The sequence below is a fragment of the Vigna umbellata genome, chromosome 2, assembly GCF_029865625.1.
Source record: "Vigna umbellata cultivar VRB3 chromosome 2, Vumbellata_1.0, whole genome shotgun sequence".
Lineage (NCBI taxonomy): Eukaryota > Viridiplantae > Streptophyta > Magnoliopsida > Fabales > Fabaceae > Vigna > Vigna umbellata.
This window is the reverse complement of record NC_142166.1, coordinates 7,779,317-7,796,522: the sequence shown is the minus strand read 5'-3', so window position 1 is coordinate 7,796,522 and position 17,206 is coordinate 7,779,317. Positions and strand designations below refer to the sequence as shown.

Below are 17,206 nucleotides of genomic sequence, written 5' to 3'. Positions count from 1 at the left end.
TTTCATGGGTACCTGATATGGTTTATTATGTTTTAAACATTTACAGAATTCGAACTTTACTCTATTCCAAAAAATTCAGCCACAACTTCCTTTTTATTTAGTAAAACATATTTGGGCCTTTGTTGAAATTTTTGAACTCTATAAAGGAACATCCTAACAATTTAAACAAAATACATTGAAACCAGGTATTTAAGCTCATGCCATGTAATTGTGTTGTGAGGTTACTTTTACCAAACTGCAGTTTGACAGTGCGTGTTTATATAAAATTACTTTTCAATGAGAAAAGGTTTCAGTCAATTTTTTAGTCATTTAATTATCATCTTAGAAAAACTATATGATGATTATGTTGTTCAAGAATTATCAACACTTTTTTTATATATCAAATTTGGATGATGTAGCAATCACAAGAGATAAAAAAATTAAATAAAGTACGCAGGATATAGGGTGTAGCTATAACACAAAATAAGTCTTAGACCAAACATTGAATTTCACTGAAAAATGGTTCAAAAGATTGGTATTTGAAGTACTAAATATCATAGGTGAAGGGTATCAATGTTGCATTTACATATGAGGTGGTAAGAATTTTTTGAATTTTATTGCTATGATTGGCTTGGTTTTTGTGTTGTAGCATTATTTTATTTTTGAGAGTGTTGGATTGATTTTGCATGGATATGTTTGGATATAATTTAAAGGTTTAGGTTTAGGTTTAGTATGGAGAGGAAATGAGTAAGTACTCATTCATTTCAGTCATTGTTTTTGTATCAGTTTTTATTAAATTATAATGTTTTAATTTGTAATGTTATATTTTTATAATTCTAAATAACTCTTAATATATTAAATGTTAGAAAAAAATATTAATCAGTAGTTTTTTTTAATAAAATACTATGTAAAGATAATTAAATATGATGGTAAGGAAACAAGATAATAGTCATGTTATTCAAAACAGAAAAATGAAGTTCTAAAAGTTAAATTAGAAAATAAAAAACTTTTAAATATTTAACCAATCAGAAAAAAAGTAATTAAAATTTAATAACCAAATTTAAAACATAATTAAGACTAAATTAAATTATTACTCAATTTTAAAATAAAGATATACTATCTTGAATATCTATATAAGTCATTGCAGAAAATGTATTTCCTTGATTTTGACCAAAATAAAAGATCCATATTATTCATTGTTACCATGAGATCTTACATTAATTTGTCCAAACAAAATCTTTCAATAATAAATTTATTTCAACTACCTATTTATAGTAGTAATTCATAGTAAAAGTAACACTGATAATCCAATGCTTAGGACTCTCCAGAATATTCTTCATGAATAACAAAACTATTCAAATCATTATTCTTGATTTTACAATAAAAATAACAAAAAAAATAATAAATCAGTAAATCATATAAAGTAAAGGTTGAATATATTTTAGTGTTCTTCTATTAAATCATCATTAAATCTCAAACAATCTTTTAGAGTTAATGATTACATATGTAATTCTAATCAGGTTATTATAACACATATAGTTATATATTAACTATTATAACATAAATACATACTTTGGAATTATAACATACACATACAATATCAAATCAAATAATTTAAGAAACAAAATCAATAGTTAATTTTCACCGATATTTCTATTGTAAGAAGTGGGAATAGGTATTGTGGTGAGGACAAATTCTTAAATCTTTTTAAGTGAAACTATTTCATCATGTAATCATTTACATTTCAATTTTTTATGTTATAGAATTTTGTGTGATTTGAAAATGAAAGGGCTTCAGATGAAAGTTTATGAAAAATTTATAAATAATGTTAATGAATTTGATAGATTAAAAAATGTTTTAATATATGAAATTATAAAATAAAAAATATAAACTAAAGTTAAAATAAATTTTAAATTAAAAAATGGAAATTATATTTCAAAATAAAAATATATCAAAACAATAAAATATTATAATTTAAATTAGTGAAATTAAATAATATTTTTATTTCTTTTCAATTAATTTTTTAATAGATTCTTAGTTTAATTTATAAGAAAAAGTTAATGTAAAATTTATAAAAATATACTTCCATCTACTTTCTTTGCATTCGAGCGAAGAAAATCTGAAGCATAGTTTTTTATCGTTATCTGTGTTTTTATGCATTGATATTTGCACAATCATCGCTTTTCGCTTGGTGAGTTTCCATTTGCAGAAACAAATACGTCCTAAAATATTTGCATATCAACTTGCAAATAATTTATTCTCCTCATCCGAATAAAACTCTTAACTTGAATTTGTCAAAAATCTTATATTAATTCATGATTACCAAAATATTTTACATTAATTCATGATTACCAAAATATCTTACATTAATTTGTCAAGCAAAAAAAAGGATTGCATCATTGACTTTATATCATACAATTTGATCACCTATCTTGGATATGCTTATTTAAATTATTTTCAGATTTTTTTAATAATCACTTATTATAATTTTAATATAAATACATTTTTTTAACAATAATATTTTGACACATACAAAATTTTTATATTTATTTAACACTATTCTTTATTATTTTTTTCTTTTCTTTTATAAATATAAAAATTTATTTTTTAGTAATTATTGTAAGTTTTCAATATATGTCAAATGAATAACATACTATTATTCAACAAAAAATAATGGATATTGAACAAGTACTATTTTATACAACTAAACTCTATATAAAATAAGTATAAATTACACAAGTTACCAACCATGAGTATTTAACATAATATAAAGACAGAGTAAAAAAGAACCACAAATATTATTTAAGTCATATGTTAGGATAACAGATTTTTAAGCTCTCTGTTGTGGTGATCTGCTTGAATTTATCTACTGATGGTTGAAATGAAGGTAAAGTTACCATTTGCTGCAGATTCTGTTGCTGAAAACCAATATCCTGCCATGATGCGTCATAGTTATAGGATTGCATAACTCCATTGTAATTGCAAAGAGAGGTCTCTGTATTGTATTGATTTCCATGAAAATTTGTATCATCGGTAACACCACCATTCATTGTTGTGATACTTCCTCCAACCACAAGTGCATCCTGTTGATTATTCCCCCAATGTTGATTCAAGCTTTGTATTTCACCAAGTTGGTCAAAAAGATTAAAGGACTCATCAAGAAAATCATAAGGCACATCAAATTTATTTGAAGGATTTTTAAGCACATCAGTTTGGCATGCATTGGATGTATCCACCACTCCTTTGTTCTCTTCCTTCAATTGCATGAGATTTGGATCAAAGTTAAGCTTTTGGGATTGAGAACTAGAGCCTTTTTCAGAATTGTGTTGGAAAGATGGTGCAAGGTTACCATTAAGTGGGTTCATTGGAGCAAAAGGAAGTTGGTTTTGGAGAATATCCTTCATGACAACCAGTTGGGTTGGATTTGGAGCAACACATTCTGGTTGAATCAGGCATTGCTTGAAATTGAATTGGGCTTCATCTTGTTTCTTGCATTTGAACATTACTGTTCGTTGATTACATGCTTCAAGCTTACTGTCCAATCTAGCTATGAAATTCTTCAATTCTTCAGCACCAAGGTTGTTGAAGCATGGATGCCAAGTGGGATATTTGGTCTCAAGGATCTCTTTCTGAACTTTGGCAATCTCACTGTCAACCATGTTCTTCCTCGTCTCAAAAAAGTTATTGAGATCAAAGTTCTTAGGAATTTTCTCATACACCATACGCTCATACCTTTGAATGATGGAGTGCATCTCAATGGGGTCTTGGGGCCAAGTCAATGGTGGAGAATCACCTTTGCCATCATACATAATCAAACAAGCTTTCACTCCACACACACTACAAAATTCAGACATTGTCTTCAATAATGCCTTCTTTCTCTTCATCAAAGCCAAATCACGATCTCTCCCATTTGTGATGGGTTTCAAAATCAATTTTGGACGACCCATATTCTGAAACACGCACATATACAAATTGATCAACAAAGGTTAAGATCAAAGAACAGAGATCAAACAACAACTAATTCATGAATTGGATTTTACCACAAATTATAAAGAAAAGTTCGTGAAAATTATTATTATAAATGATAAAGAAAATCATGATGGACAGTATAGAAAATCTCACCAAGAATTTTCTTGAAGAAAAAGCAAACTGCTTTCGATGATAAAAAGAGAAAAAAGTTCCTTTTGGAAACTTCCAACTATGAGAATTCACGAATGAAAAAAAGAGAGCAAAGGTAGGGATTCAATATGTAGGAAACTTTTATTCATCTTATAAAGCAGTGTTAAATCATCATTAAATCTCAAATAATTATTATAGACATAATTATATGTGTTGTATGATTCTAATCACGTATAATTATGACATAAATATGATTATATATTAGCAATTATCTTATCTTATAAATATACAATTTCAAATTATAGCACAAATATGATGCATCAAATCTAATAATTTAAGAAACAAAATCCATACTTTGTTTTTTGTACTGATATTTCTAATATTGTAAGAAATCGGAATAGATATTCTGGTGTGAGGCCTTCCTTTCAAATATAACTAAATGGAGAAAATGATTTGACTGAAACTTTTTTCTGTAAATATGTTAAAGAAAATCTAAACACACTACCGAGAGATATTTAAGAGATAATCACTATAAATATTGACAAAAACAAATCATGACAAATATTAACTGAAGAAATCTAATTTACATTTATCAGAAAGATAATATCTTGACATTATTAAACAAGAAATAATAGTGATTTACAAAATAAAAATAAAAAAATTAATCTTAACAATTTAATTGCTATCAATATCAATAAAAAGAAATCCTTAATCGACATCAATAACAATATTTTAGTATTAAACATGTCGACAACTCCCAACTCAGTAGAGAATATAAAGAAAAAAATACGAGTTTAAAAATATGAATAATTTCAAGTTTTTAAGTGAAATTCAAAATTCTTTATTTTAAGTAATTAAATTATTCTAATAAAATTCTAAAATTTTAATTTCTTTTGAAATTGAACATCATATTTTCTTATAAAGCATTTCAAAATTTTCATATAAATGAATTATTCTCTTAAAATTGAATATATTTTTTCCTGTAATACATCCTTTCACATTTTTATTACCACCACTATATTTACATGTATTTTATTTTCTCAACTAAACAATTTGACAGTAGATGCAGTTTAAATACTATTTTTCTGAAAAAAATATAAATTTCTATTTGGAAAAAATATATAAACAATATTTAAAATTATAGAAATATAAAAATTTTGTTTAGAAAAAAGTTTTATTTAGAAAAAATATAGAAATAGAATTTAAAAATATAATAGATTTTGCAAAAATATAATGGATAAAACATGAGAAAAAATTCTAGTAGGTTCTCTAAAAGTATAAATGATACGTATAAATGTGTAAAGTAGATTAGCTAAAAATACACATCAATGCATGAATAAACGAGTCTAATTTCTATTGATAGACTCGTTTAATCAATGCATTGGCAAACTAAACTCGTCTAATATTTGTTAAATTCGTTTAATCAGTATATGAATATATTAGTCTAATGTATAATATGTATTGATAGACTCGTCTAATTATTATGTGAATAAACTTGTCTAATAGATATTATAAGACCTGTTTAACTAGAGAATGAATTGAATTATTTAATGTATATGAACAAACTTATTCAATATATATTATTAAGTTTGTTTAATCGATACTTATCTAATTAATTTAAGAAAAACAAATTATATTTTTCTAAATTTTTATTTAATAAATAACAAAGTTGTAACAACTCAAAAAAATAAATTAGTTTTTCCTACATATTACTTAGGTATTAAGCAAACGTGTGAATAAAAGAAATATATACAATCATATAATAAGTATATTATAGTCCTATTACAAAATTTAAGTCTTTCAAAATATAAAATATGTTTTCTTTATAAGAATTTTTTTCACGTATAAACATTTTTCAAACATTTAAACATGTGCAAATATGAGTACATATACAAATATATGAAGATAATTTTTTTTAAGAGTATAAAATAATGAAACTAATTCCGATTGTCATTTCTACCATGCACATGTAATAACAAAATAAATATAAATAAAAAAATTACTAAAATAATAACTTTTGAAATAATTTTCAACATAATAAATATAATAAAACAAAATAAATATTTTAAAAAATAATTTTTGAAACACTTGTGAACGAAATAAATATAAATAATAAAATAAAAATTTTAGTATTTTTTTTCTTGTATTATAATCAACTAAAAATTATAAAAAGATAAAATTAAGAATGAAATTATAATATAGAAATATATTTTTATTTTTAAAATAAAAGGGCAAATCAGTTTAAAAATAAAAAATAAGTAAAAGGAAAACATAATTTCTATTCCTACGACATAAAAATATATATAAATAAAGAAAATGTTTAGAAAAACAATTTTCTTTTATATTTGTCAACAAAATAAATATAAATAATAAAGTAAATGTTCTAATATTTATTTATATTATATGATAATAAAGTAAAAAAAAAAAATCAAATGGGGGAACACTACACACCTTATCTTTCAATCGGCCATTTTAATTTTTCTGCGAAGCTCGTCCTCACTGTTAGTGTTGAACCCTCCTCTCCTCCCACGCATGCATTCGGCAGAACCCTTCGGTAACTCACTCTTCCTAACACCATATCCATTTCTCAGTTATAACATTTCAATTCTCTTTTTCGTTTTCCAAAAATTTTTAATCTTTCAATGAAGAAAATTTCCAAACCCTTTGTTGTTTCCCTTGCAAAATTGTGAGTGCGAATAATCGGGTTTACATGCCTGTTTGTGCTGAACAAAGTGTTATGTAACCTTTGAATTTGAATTGTGCTAAGTTTTGAGCTTCAGTTACTCTTCTAGTTCTATTGGTGTTTGCGTATGTAAGCTAATATTTATTTCTTCATTCTCAAAATAAATTATTTTTAGAGTAAAATGGAGATCACGAGCAGTATGATGTGGTTTTTCAAAGATAAAGGGTTTGATGACAACAGTGTGCAAGGAATTTTCCGACGGTGTAGGCGCCTTGAGGATGTGCATCAGGAAAGAGCCAGTGAGAATTGGGAGTATTTGAGAAGCATTGGCATTGAAGAAAGAAAGTTGCCCTCAATTGTTTCAAAATGCCCCAAAATTCTTGCGCTGGATCTTTATGACAAGATTATGCCCACGGTTGAATGTCTCAGGACCCTGGGAACAAAACCACGTGAGGTTGCTACTGCCATAGCCAAGTTCCCTCACATACTCTCAAACAGTGTGGAAGAGAAGCTTTGTCCCCTTTTGGCCTTCTTTCAGGCTTTGGGTATTCCTGAAAAGCATATTGGCAAAATGATACTGCTCAATCCTAGGCTTATAAGTTACAGCATTGAAACAAAGTTGACTGAAATTGTGAACTTTCTTGCTAGCCTTGGTCTCAATAAAGATGGAATGATTGGAAAAGTTATAGTCAAGGACCCCTATATTATGGGTTATAGTGTTGAGAAAAGACTCCGCCCTACTTCACAGTTCCTCAAATCAATAGGTCTGAGTGAGCAGGATCTTCAAGCAGTGGCTGTGAAGTTCCCAGCAATCTTGAGTAGAGATGTGAACAAGCTTTTGGTACCCAATTATGCGTATCTAAAGAGACGAGGATTTCAAGAAAGACAGGTAGTTGCTTTGGTGGTTGGTTTTCCTCCTATATTGATCAAGAGCATTCAGAATTCATTAGAACCAAGGTTCAAATTTTTAGTGGATGTGATGGGAAGACAAGTTGATGAAGTTGTTGATTATCCTTGTTTCTTTCACCATGGCCTCAAGAGAAGAATAGAACCGCGGTACAAACTTCTAAAGGAGAAGAATTTAAATTGTAGCTTGAGTGAAATGTTGGATTGCAACAAGAAGAAGTTCTTCATGAAGTTTGGTTTGTTAGAAGGACAAGCCTTGAGTAACTAGGTCTAATCCCTATTTTATTGATTTTCATAATTAGTTAATAGTTTATTGGTATTTGTTTCTGATGTGGTGTCCTGTAACATCCACAGATTTTTGTGATTCCATATAAGCTTGTTCTTTTGTTCAAATTCATAATCTCTTCATACATTATATCTAAGATGATGGGTTATGTTTTAGATCTATGATTGAGATATGTTTGCCTGAAATGGGTACTGAGGTTCATCTGCCATCATATGCATCTGAGTCACTACATGAAACAGCTTTTGTCATAGCTGCAAGGGAGCATGGTTTTCAGTTTTCCACGAGGACACAGACAGGCATCATTGAATTTCTTCTCGTTAATTGGATTATGAAAGTGGAAAAAAAGGTTTACAGGTTGGCTAGCTCCTTTTACCACATTTTTGCTGTAGTTATTACTTATCTGCCATATTTTGTTACCAAGGTTGGCCTAGCTGCCATGTTTTACTCTTTGGTGGATAAAATTGTCTCCTCAGATGTGAGATTATATAATTTTTATTTAGTTCAGCTTCTTTGTTAACAAATTTTGATCTGGTTTCTCTATAAAACAAAATCATTATGAAATTCAAATTTATGATTTACTCTTCCTTTCACATCTTCAATCTACTCAACTCCTTTATAGCATGGAACCCATAAAAGAAGATTTCCAATTACGGCTTTGTTGTTTCTGTTGGATGATATAAGTTAGAGTAATGAGGAAATGTTCCTTGTGCAGGATAATCTATAAAGGGAAATATTTTAAAAAATTGTGTTTTAGGATGAAAAGTTGAGGTGCAGAAAATAATTTGCTTAAGGCCTTTCATGTCGTGGAAAAATATGGGCTGAAAAGGAGAATAGTAGAAGTCAGAACAATCAGTATTTTAGAAGAGAAAAGCAAATAAATGTAAAACAATATTACCAACTCTAAGAAAAATAATCTTTAAGTCTCTCAACAAGAGAAAATTCCACAAGAAATATTTTCTTCCTCCACCCCGACAAAAATTTTTATTCCCCATTTTACTGCTGCACCAGTCACACTTGCACCCATCCTCATCTTATTCTCCAATCATTTTTCTATATTAAACAACTCAGGTTTTAATAATAAATAGTAAATAAAATATTGTTGTGTATGAAATGATGTTTAAAAAAAATAGCGTTTATAGAAAAAATATTTTATAATGTTTGTTTTAGATAGAATTAAACTTATGAATAATGTTTTCTAAATTGTTTAATAAATTAAAAATCATAAACCGCGACTAAGAAAAAGAAAATGTCTTTCTTTTGAAATAATCTAATAAACTATATGAATAGCAAAATGTCTTATGATAAAGAAAATTTATCTAATATTATGACTAAAAAGAAATTTTTATTTAATACAAGTGTTATATCAAACAAAGTGTTTTAAAGAAAACGTAGTCTAATGAAGATCCTTAAATGCTATATCCTTTAAAGAAATATCTAATTTTTATACCATATGATGATTATGTATATTGTATGTTTTACCAAATAATGTATTTATGAATGAAATAACAAATGATAAGATATCTTGAACACGTAATAGAGTCTAACGCTTATCAACGTTCAAAACATGTAATGCATGTATGATAAAGTGTTTCGATGTTTGTATACTTTATTCTTCATATTTGTGTAGATTACTAAAGTAGAAAGATATGATCAAAATAATTGCACCTAAGAAAAAGACGTAATGTGAGAAGAAGAGCATTCTAGAAATGTTTCCCATGAAGCCTTATATTCTGTCACATCGTATAAGCTCAGTTTGCTTAAGGCAATGATAAAGCTCTGACCCTTACAAAAAAGACTAAAGTCTGATTTTCTACTTCAAGGTTATCTGTTCTCCTGAAGTAAACTTCCTTGTTTGACGGTCACCTTTCAAGAAAAAGTACATAGACAAAAGTTTAAAAAGAAGATAGTAATGATAACACAAGAAGGATGAGAAAAGAAGAATAAAATAGTGAACTCAAGCTTACTGCACTCATATATCATGTAAAGATATATTTCTTTTGAGAGAAAAACCTTAGCAAATCACATAACTCTTTGTATTGTTTATATAATCTCTTTGAGAGTTATCATCTATACCTTTGCTCTTAAACACTGTTTGTCTTGTAAATTCTGAAGAGAATTAAAACACTTGTCTAGACATGTTGTCTAGATTTGAGACTAGAATTGGTTAAAATACTTAAGACCAGAAGTGGTTAAAATACTTGTAAACCAGGAGTGGTTAAACTCAAATTAGTTATGTTGACTAGGTGAACCAGAAGTGGTAAGAACACTTATTGTAAACCTGAAAAGGTTAAACTCGTTGTAATCTTTGTAAAAGATTAGTGAAACCCTTTAATAATGCTTAAGGGAGAACTGGACGTAATTCAGGTTGAGTGAACCAGTACAAAATCTATGGTTTATTGTTTTGCTACCTAAAACATTTTCCACTTACTCATCTTATAAAAACATTTTACAAATCATACATCTCTTTAACAACTTATTAAATGTTGCTTTGCGAAAAGATTTCGGAAACATTATTCATCCTTTTAGTGTTTTCAGTTGGCATCAAAGCTTACCTTAAGGGTGAGTTCCTAACAAAACTTGAGGAAAAGATCCTAGCGGACAATGGAACACGAAGGATATGTTGTCAACATGCCTCATCTGTTTAAGGGGGAAAAGTTTGACTATTGGAAACAAAGAATGATTACATTCTTTGAATCCTGTCACATCGATATGTGAGATGTGGTTAAGAATGGTAATTGTATACCTTGATAATAAGGGAGAGCCCTTACAGAAAACCTCGTGGTCCGATGAGCAAAAATATAGATACCTTCTTAACTCTAAGGTTCAAAATTCACTAATGTGTGCTTTGTCTAAGGAAGAATGTAGGAAAGTACATGCATTCAGGGGAGCAAAGGAAATGTAGGATACCTTAGTTGTCACATACAAAGGCTCAAATGAAGTCAAAAGAAAAAAGTTGAGCTTATTAACTCGAAAGTACGAGTTATTCACCATGCTAGACAACGAGAACATTCAAGTCATGTTCAACTAGTTTCAAACGATCCTAAATGAGTTAAGATCGTCAGGTAAAACCTATGACAATTTTGATAATATTAAAAAATTCTTCGCAGTCTTCTCAGAAAATGAAGACTACAAGTTACCGCTCTAAGAATCTCAAAGAATATTGATGAGATGAACTTAGAAGTGCTTGTTGGAATCTTGAAAGTTCATAAAAAAAAACTTCAACAAGATTAAAAAAAAAAAAGAACATAACATTGAAAGCTCATAAGCCTTGCCAAAAGGACTTCTACAAAATAAATATTTTAATAAGTAATTTTTGAAACATTTGTAAACAAAATAAATATAAATAATAAAAAAAAAATTTAGTATTTTTTTTATATTTTAATCAATTAAAAACTATAAAAAGATAAAATTAAGAATAAAATTATAATATAGAAATATACTTTATTTTGAAAATAACAGGTCAAATAAGTTTAAAAAATAAGTAAAAGGAAAACATAATTTCTATGCCTACGACATCAAAATAAATATAAATAAAGAAAATGTTTAGAAAAACAATTTTTTTATATTTCTCAACAAAATAAATATAAATAATAAAGTAAAAGTTCTAATATTTTTTTATATGATATGATAATAAAATAAAAATAAATTATTAATATAAAATAATAAAAAATTAATTTTTAAAATATTTGCTAAGAAAATAAATATGAGTAATTAAAAAAATTTCTTAATATTATTTATATTATATTATAATAGATAATAGATATATTATAATAGATAATAAGTTTTAAATTGTTTGTTCTCGAAATTTTCATATTTTGTCGTGGCTTAGGTTTATGAATCTTAGCATAAGGGGCAGGTATAATATTATTTTTTATAGTTATTGCAGTTTGCTTTTATGTTTAAAAAATACAATATATATATATATATATATATATATATATGTATGTATGTATATATATATATATATATATATATATTTAACCTGTCAAATTTTATGTATAAATGTATAAATATTTTGGAGATACTATATATATTAAAAATTTAAAAATATTCTAAATTATATGTAATGTTAAAAATATTAAATTTCATAGAGTAAAATAAGAGTAAAAATATTAAATTTCATAGAGTAATAATAAGAGTAAAAATATTCTAAATTTTGAAAAACAAAAATCAGAATCATCCGAAATTAGAAGGACCACAAAATGTAATGTCATTATTAAAAAAAATACTATATTCAAAATAATTAAATTTCATATAGTAACCAAAAATCAAACTCTACTTAGAAATATGGAAAATTATGAAAAATACAATGTAGCAACTGCCTTAATTGAAAATGGACCGTACAATAATTTTTAATTAATTTTAGAAATTTAGATTCCGAATATTATATAGTTGGTTAATTGACAAATGATTAAAAAATTAGCACTAGAAAACGGATTTATTTCAGAAATTCAGATTTCAAATACACAGTCGTATCTCTAATTATATTATTTCCTAAGTTACCTGTTTCTATATTTTTTAGTTGTTAAAAATATTAGATTCACTTTCTGTTTCTGCATCTTTCAAGAATATAACATATTTCATGTATTTAAAATTTTCACACCGCTATACAATAAAGGCTCCAAGAAACAGATAACTGACAACAGGTTTAATTAATTTTTGGAAAACTTGAATAGTTGTAATTGAGTTTTTTACTAAACTTTTTTGGTACAGTTGTCAATTTTTAAAATTTTCAATTAAATATTTCTTGTTTATATTTTTCATTATTTATTTGTTTATATATATATATATATATATATATATATATATATATATATATATATTTAAGAGATATAATATTATCTTGTAATTAATATAAAAATAATAATGTATTTAATGAATGAATGTTATTATTTTCATTGTGTCAAGGTCATGATTTAATTAAGAAATTAGAAAAAAAATTATATACTAATATAAAAAAATAATTTAAGAAAGACCTAACATACCTAAATTTAGTAAGAAGATGAAACTTAATTAAATGATAAAAAAATTGCACCAAAAATTTAAAAATGAATCAGTTTCAAATACATTCTTCGCACTAATGATATGTTCAAATCTATCATCTGTGAAAGGCAAGCAACAAAACACCACTTAGACAAGACAATTACAACATAAAACTACAAACATGGCCTTGAGCACTCTATCACATTAACATTTCTTCTTTGACAATTTCGGAGGAAGTAATCCACTACTTTTTTTACTTCAGCTTTAAACATCATAGTTCTAGAATCCGTTTCGATTTTGAATAATTCCAATCTGGCAAAGTAGGGAGGTTGAAATTCCAGTAGATCAATATATAATTCCTGCATGATTATACAGAAAATTAGAATTTTTTTAGTCGGAATCTTTAAAATGTAAGATTAACATTGAGAAAGATAACCATGAAAGGAAGAAAAGTATGTTACCACTAAGGTACGAGATGAAATTATCAACGTTCTTACGTTAGAGAACATTTGCAACCAATGCACAACGATGGAAGAATGTACATGAGTACGATTATCGATTTTGACTTCTTTAAGGAGAGGAAGATCACAAGTGCATGTGAGTTTATAACAGATGGGAAAGTGATTATTCTCGAGTGTGATCGAAGTGAGTTTAGGAAGAGAAAGAACAATTTTGGGTTGAAAAGTATGCCAATAGACTATGTTTTCCATTCTCAAAATGGAAACAGTAGGGTTTGATATGCAAAGAGTCTGTGTTGAAGGGCCACGCATGGAATGTTGAAGGACCAAAGTGGTCAACGAAGTACATCCTGAGAAGGGTTCGACGTTATTGTCATCTTTCGGTATGAATGTGACATTGGAGAGATGCAAGGTTTTCAAAGATGGTAGCGGAAGAGATGATGGAAGTATCAAGGGTGAGGAAGAGAAATTGGCGTAAAGGCTAAGAAAGGTTAAAGATTTGCAATTGAAAACAAGGGGAAGGAAAGAAGTGGGTATTTGTTGTTAGGTAAACTTTAAAAGGGCCCACTTGTTGAATAAGGAAGCTAATGTTCCCTACTTTGTAAAGTTGAGGATTTTGGGGAAAGTGTTTTTCCTTGTCTGCTGAAGTACCGAAACTCTGCACCAATGTTTTTTTTGGAGTTTAGCTCCTTTATTGGTTATAAAAGAGAGTAAGGTGTGCAAAGAAAACTACCACCACCGAGAAAGAAATAAGCAAAGGTGCAGTAGAGAAAGAAAGGTTTGTGAGTGTGTGAAAAAAAAAGAGAAAGAGGAGTGTGGTGTGTGTAGGGTGAAATTCCAGAGAGGTAAAGAGTGGGATTGTATGTTATTGTGTTAAGTTATTGTGAGTTGTGATGATTGTGTGCACCACTGTGAGAGTAAAGAGTGATTGTTGTATTTCTGAAAGCTTTTATTTTCAATAAAAGTATATTTGGTACCAACAAATTGGTATCAGAGCTGTGAGAACTTGAGTGTCCGAGAAATAAAAAGAGAGTGAGAAATGGCAAACCTTGCAAACAGTGTGTCCCTTCCTCAATTGACAAAGAAAGTCAACTTTGATAATTGGAGTGTGCAGATGAGAGCTCTTCTTGGATCCCAAGATGTGTGGGATGTAGTGGAGAGTGGGTACGAAGAACCCACCGACGACGAAGGACAGACGGCTGCCCAACTTGCAGCGTTGAAGAAAACGCGTGTGAAGGATAAATCAGCTCTATACATTTTGTACCGAGCTGTGGATGAATCTGGCTTTGAGAAGATAGTAAATGCAAAATCTTCAAAAGAAGCGTGGCAGATTCTGGAGAAAGTATACAAAGGTGACAACCGAGTGAAGCAAGTCAGGCTCCAAACTCTCAGAGGCGAGTTTGAAAGTTTGAGAATGAAGGAAAAAGAAAAAGTAACCGAGTATATATCTCGGTTGGAAGCAGTGGCAAATCAAATATGTAAAAATGGAGAGGAATTGCCAGCCAGCAGGGTGGTAGAGAAAATTTTGAGATCACTAACAGATGATTTCGAAAGCATAGTTTGCGCTATCGAGGAATCGAAGGACCTGTCAACACTCTCAGTTGAAGAGCTTACTGGGTCACTTGAGGCCCATGAACAAAGAAGAAGAAAAATGAAAGAACCTCTTGACCAAGCACTACAAGTGCAACTTGACTTAAGAGGAACTCGGAACACTCAGGGCCAAGATCCTAGAGGAAGAGGAAGAGGTGGCCGAGGACGCGGTGGACGTGGCAGAGGTGGACGTGGCAGAGGTGAATTTGAAGCCGACACAAACCAGACCAGACAACAGAATTGGCGTGGTCGTGGTCAAGGAAGAGGTCGAGGAGGTCGATCTAAGTCAGGAATTGAATGCTTCAAGTGTGGCAAAATTGGCCACTACGCAAACGAGTGCAGATCAGGTAATTGCTATAATTGTGGGAAGCCAGGCCACATAGCAAAATATTGTGAGGCTGAAAAGAAAAAGGAAACAAATTTTCTTACTGAGGAAACCAATGAAGAGAGTGGGATCTTATTGATGTCAAAAGATCCAGAAGCTGAGCTTGTGCCAAACTGTTCAAACAATTCGGTTTGGTACTTGGACACCGGCGCAAGTAACCATATGTGTGGCGACGAGAGTTTATTCAAAGTACTTTCAAAGGTGGAATCCGGATCTGTTTCTTTCGGCGATGCTTCAAAAGTAACCGTCAAAGGTCGAGGAACGATCTGGTATGAACAGAAAAATGGGCAAATCGGAGAGATCAGAGATGTATACTATATACCTGATCTCAAAAGCAACATACTGAGCATGGGACAGATAATGGAGAAGGGGTACTCAGTTTTGATGAAGGACCGAGAATTACAACTGAGGGATAAATTCGGGAGGCTCATCACCCAAGTAGAAATGAAGGAAAATCGCATGTACAAACTTGAGTTGAAAATAGTTCAAGATAAAAACATGCAACTTGATATGGAGGATGAGGCCATGAAGTGGCATTTGCGGTTCGGTCATCTTCACTTTGGAGGGTTGACCGAGTTGGTGAAAAAGGAGATGGTCCTCGGACTGCCTAAAATGGAATTTGAAAAGAAGTTCTGTGAAGAATGTGTGATCGGAAAGCAAGCAAGGACTTCGTTCCCTCGGATCTCTGAATACCGAGCAAAGGAGCAACTTGAATTAATCCATACCGACTTGTGTGGGCCAATAACTCCAGAATCATTTAGTGGTAAAAGATACTTTGTCTCCTTCATTGATGATTTCTCAAGGAAAACGTGGGTTCACTTTCTGAAGGAGAAGTCAGAAGTGTTTGAAACTTTCAAGAAATTCAAAGTGATGGTAGAAAAAGAAACAAACAAAGTCATCAAAACAGTCCGATCTGACAGAGGAGGTGAGTTTATTTCTGCCAAGTTCAATGAATACTGCAAGGAACATGGAATCAAGCGTTTCTTGACGGCTCCATACTCCCCACAACAAAATGGTGTTGCTGAGAGGAAGAATCGGACCATTCTTGATATGGTTCGAACCATGCTTAAAGGGAAGAATATGCCAAAGAAGTTCTGGGCAGAAGCGGTGCAATGCGCAGTTTATGTGCAAAACAGATGTCCACATGCAAAGTTGGGTGAGAAGACACCTCAGGAGATTTGGAGTGGTGTGAAGCCGAATGTCTCTCATCTAAAGGTGTTTGGCAGTATAGCCTATGGGCAAGTACCAAGTCAGCACAGGACAAAATTAGAAGATCGGAGCAAGAAGTACATATTTATCGGGTATGATAAAAATTCTAAAGCATATAAATTATTTGATCCTGTTAACAACAAAGTAGTGGTGAGCCGAGATGTTCACGTGGAGGAAACAAAGGAGTGGTGTTGGAGTAACCTGGTCGAAAAAGAAACTAGCTCGGAGATTGTTGTACCTTCAGCAACAACAACCACTGAGTCCTCAGATGAAGAAACCGAGCCACAACATCCTAGGATGAGAAGTCTACAGGACATATACGACACTACAAATGAAGTTCATGTTGTATGTCTTCTGGCCGACTCTGATGACTTGAGTTTTGAGAAAGCTGTCCAAGATGAGAAGTGGAGAACAGCCATGGATGAGGAAATCGGAACGATTGAACGCAACAAAACTTGGGAACTGACTAACCTTCCTGAAGGAGCTCGACCCATTGGAGTAAAATGGGTGTACAAAAAGAAGATGAATGTTGAGGGAGAGGTTGAGCGTTATAAGGCTCGACTTGTGGTAAAGGGATATAGACAAAAGGAGGGGATAGACTATGATGA

The 17,206-nt window shown here is 29.9% G+C and overlaps 2 protein-coding genes across 2 annotated transcripts; one reads left to right on the top strand and one right to left on the bottom strand.

The window, feature by feature from the left end:
• Window positions 1-2,659: 2,659 nt before the first annotated feature.
• LOC148203321 (uncharacterized) lies at window positions 2,660-4,205 on the bottom strand. Its single transcript, XM_088108090.1, has 2 exons — window positions 4,102-4,205; window positions 2,660-3,929 (listed from the first exon to the last, which is right to left on the bottom strand). The coding sequence occupies exon 2, from the start codon at window positions 3,924-3,926 to the stop codon at window positions 2,787-2,789; it is 1,140 nt and encodes a 379-aa protein (XP_087964216.1). The 5' UTR covers window positions 3,927-3,929; window positions 4,102-4,205; the 3' UTR covers window positions 2,660-2,786.
• Window positions 4,206-6,513: 2,308 nt separating this feature from the next.
• Window positions 6,514-8,477, top strand: LOC148203320 (transcription termination factor MTERF6, chloroplastic/mitochondrial-like). The gene is made up of 2 exons (XM_088105992.1): window positions 6,514-6,652; window positions 6,957-8,477. Exon 2 carries the CDS (start codon window positions 6,963-6,965, stop codon window positions 7,953-7,955), a length of 993 nt encoding a protein of 330 aa, XP_087962118.1. The 5' UTR covers window positions 6,514-6,652; window positions 6,957-6,962; the 3' UTR covers window positions 7,956-8,477.
• The last annotated feature ends 8,729 nt before the right edge of the window (window positions 8,478-17,206 follow it).

Excerpts from the sequence above, each read along its gene's own strand:
- LOC148203320 (XM_088105992.1), top strand. The coding sequence starts at position 6,963 with ATGGAGATCACGAGCAGTATGATGTGGTTTTTCAAAGATAAAGGGTTT.
- LOC148203321 (XM_088108090.1), bottom strand. The coding sequence starts at position 3,926 with ATGGGTCGTCCAAAATTGATTTTGAAACCCATCACAAATGGGAGAGAT.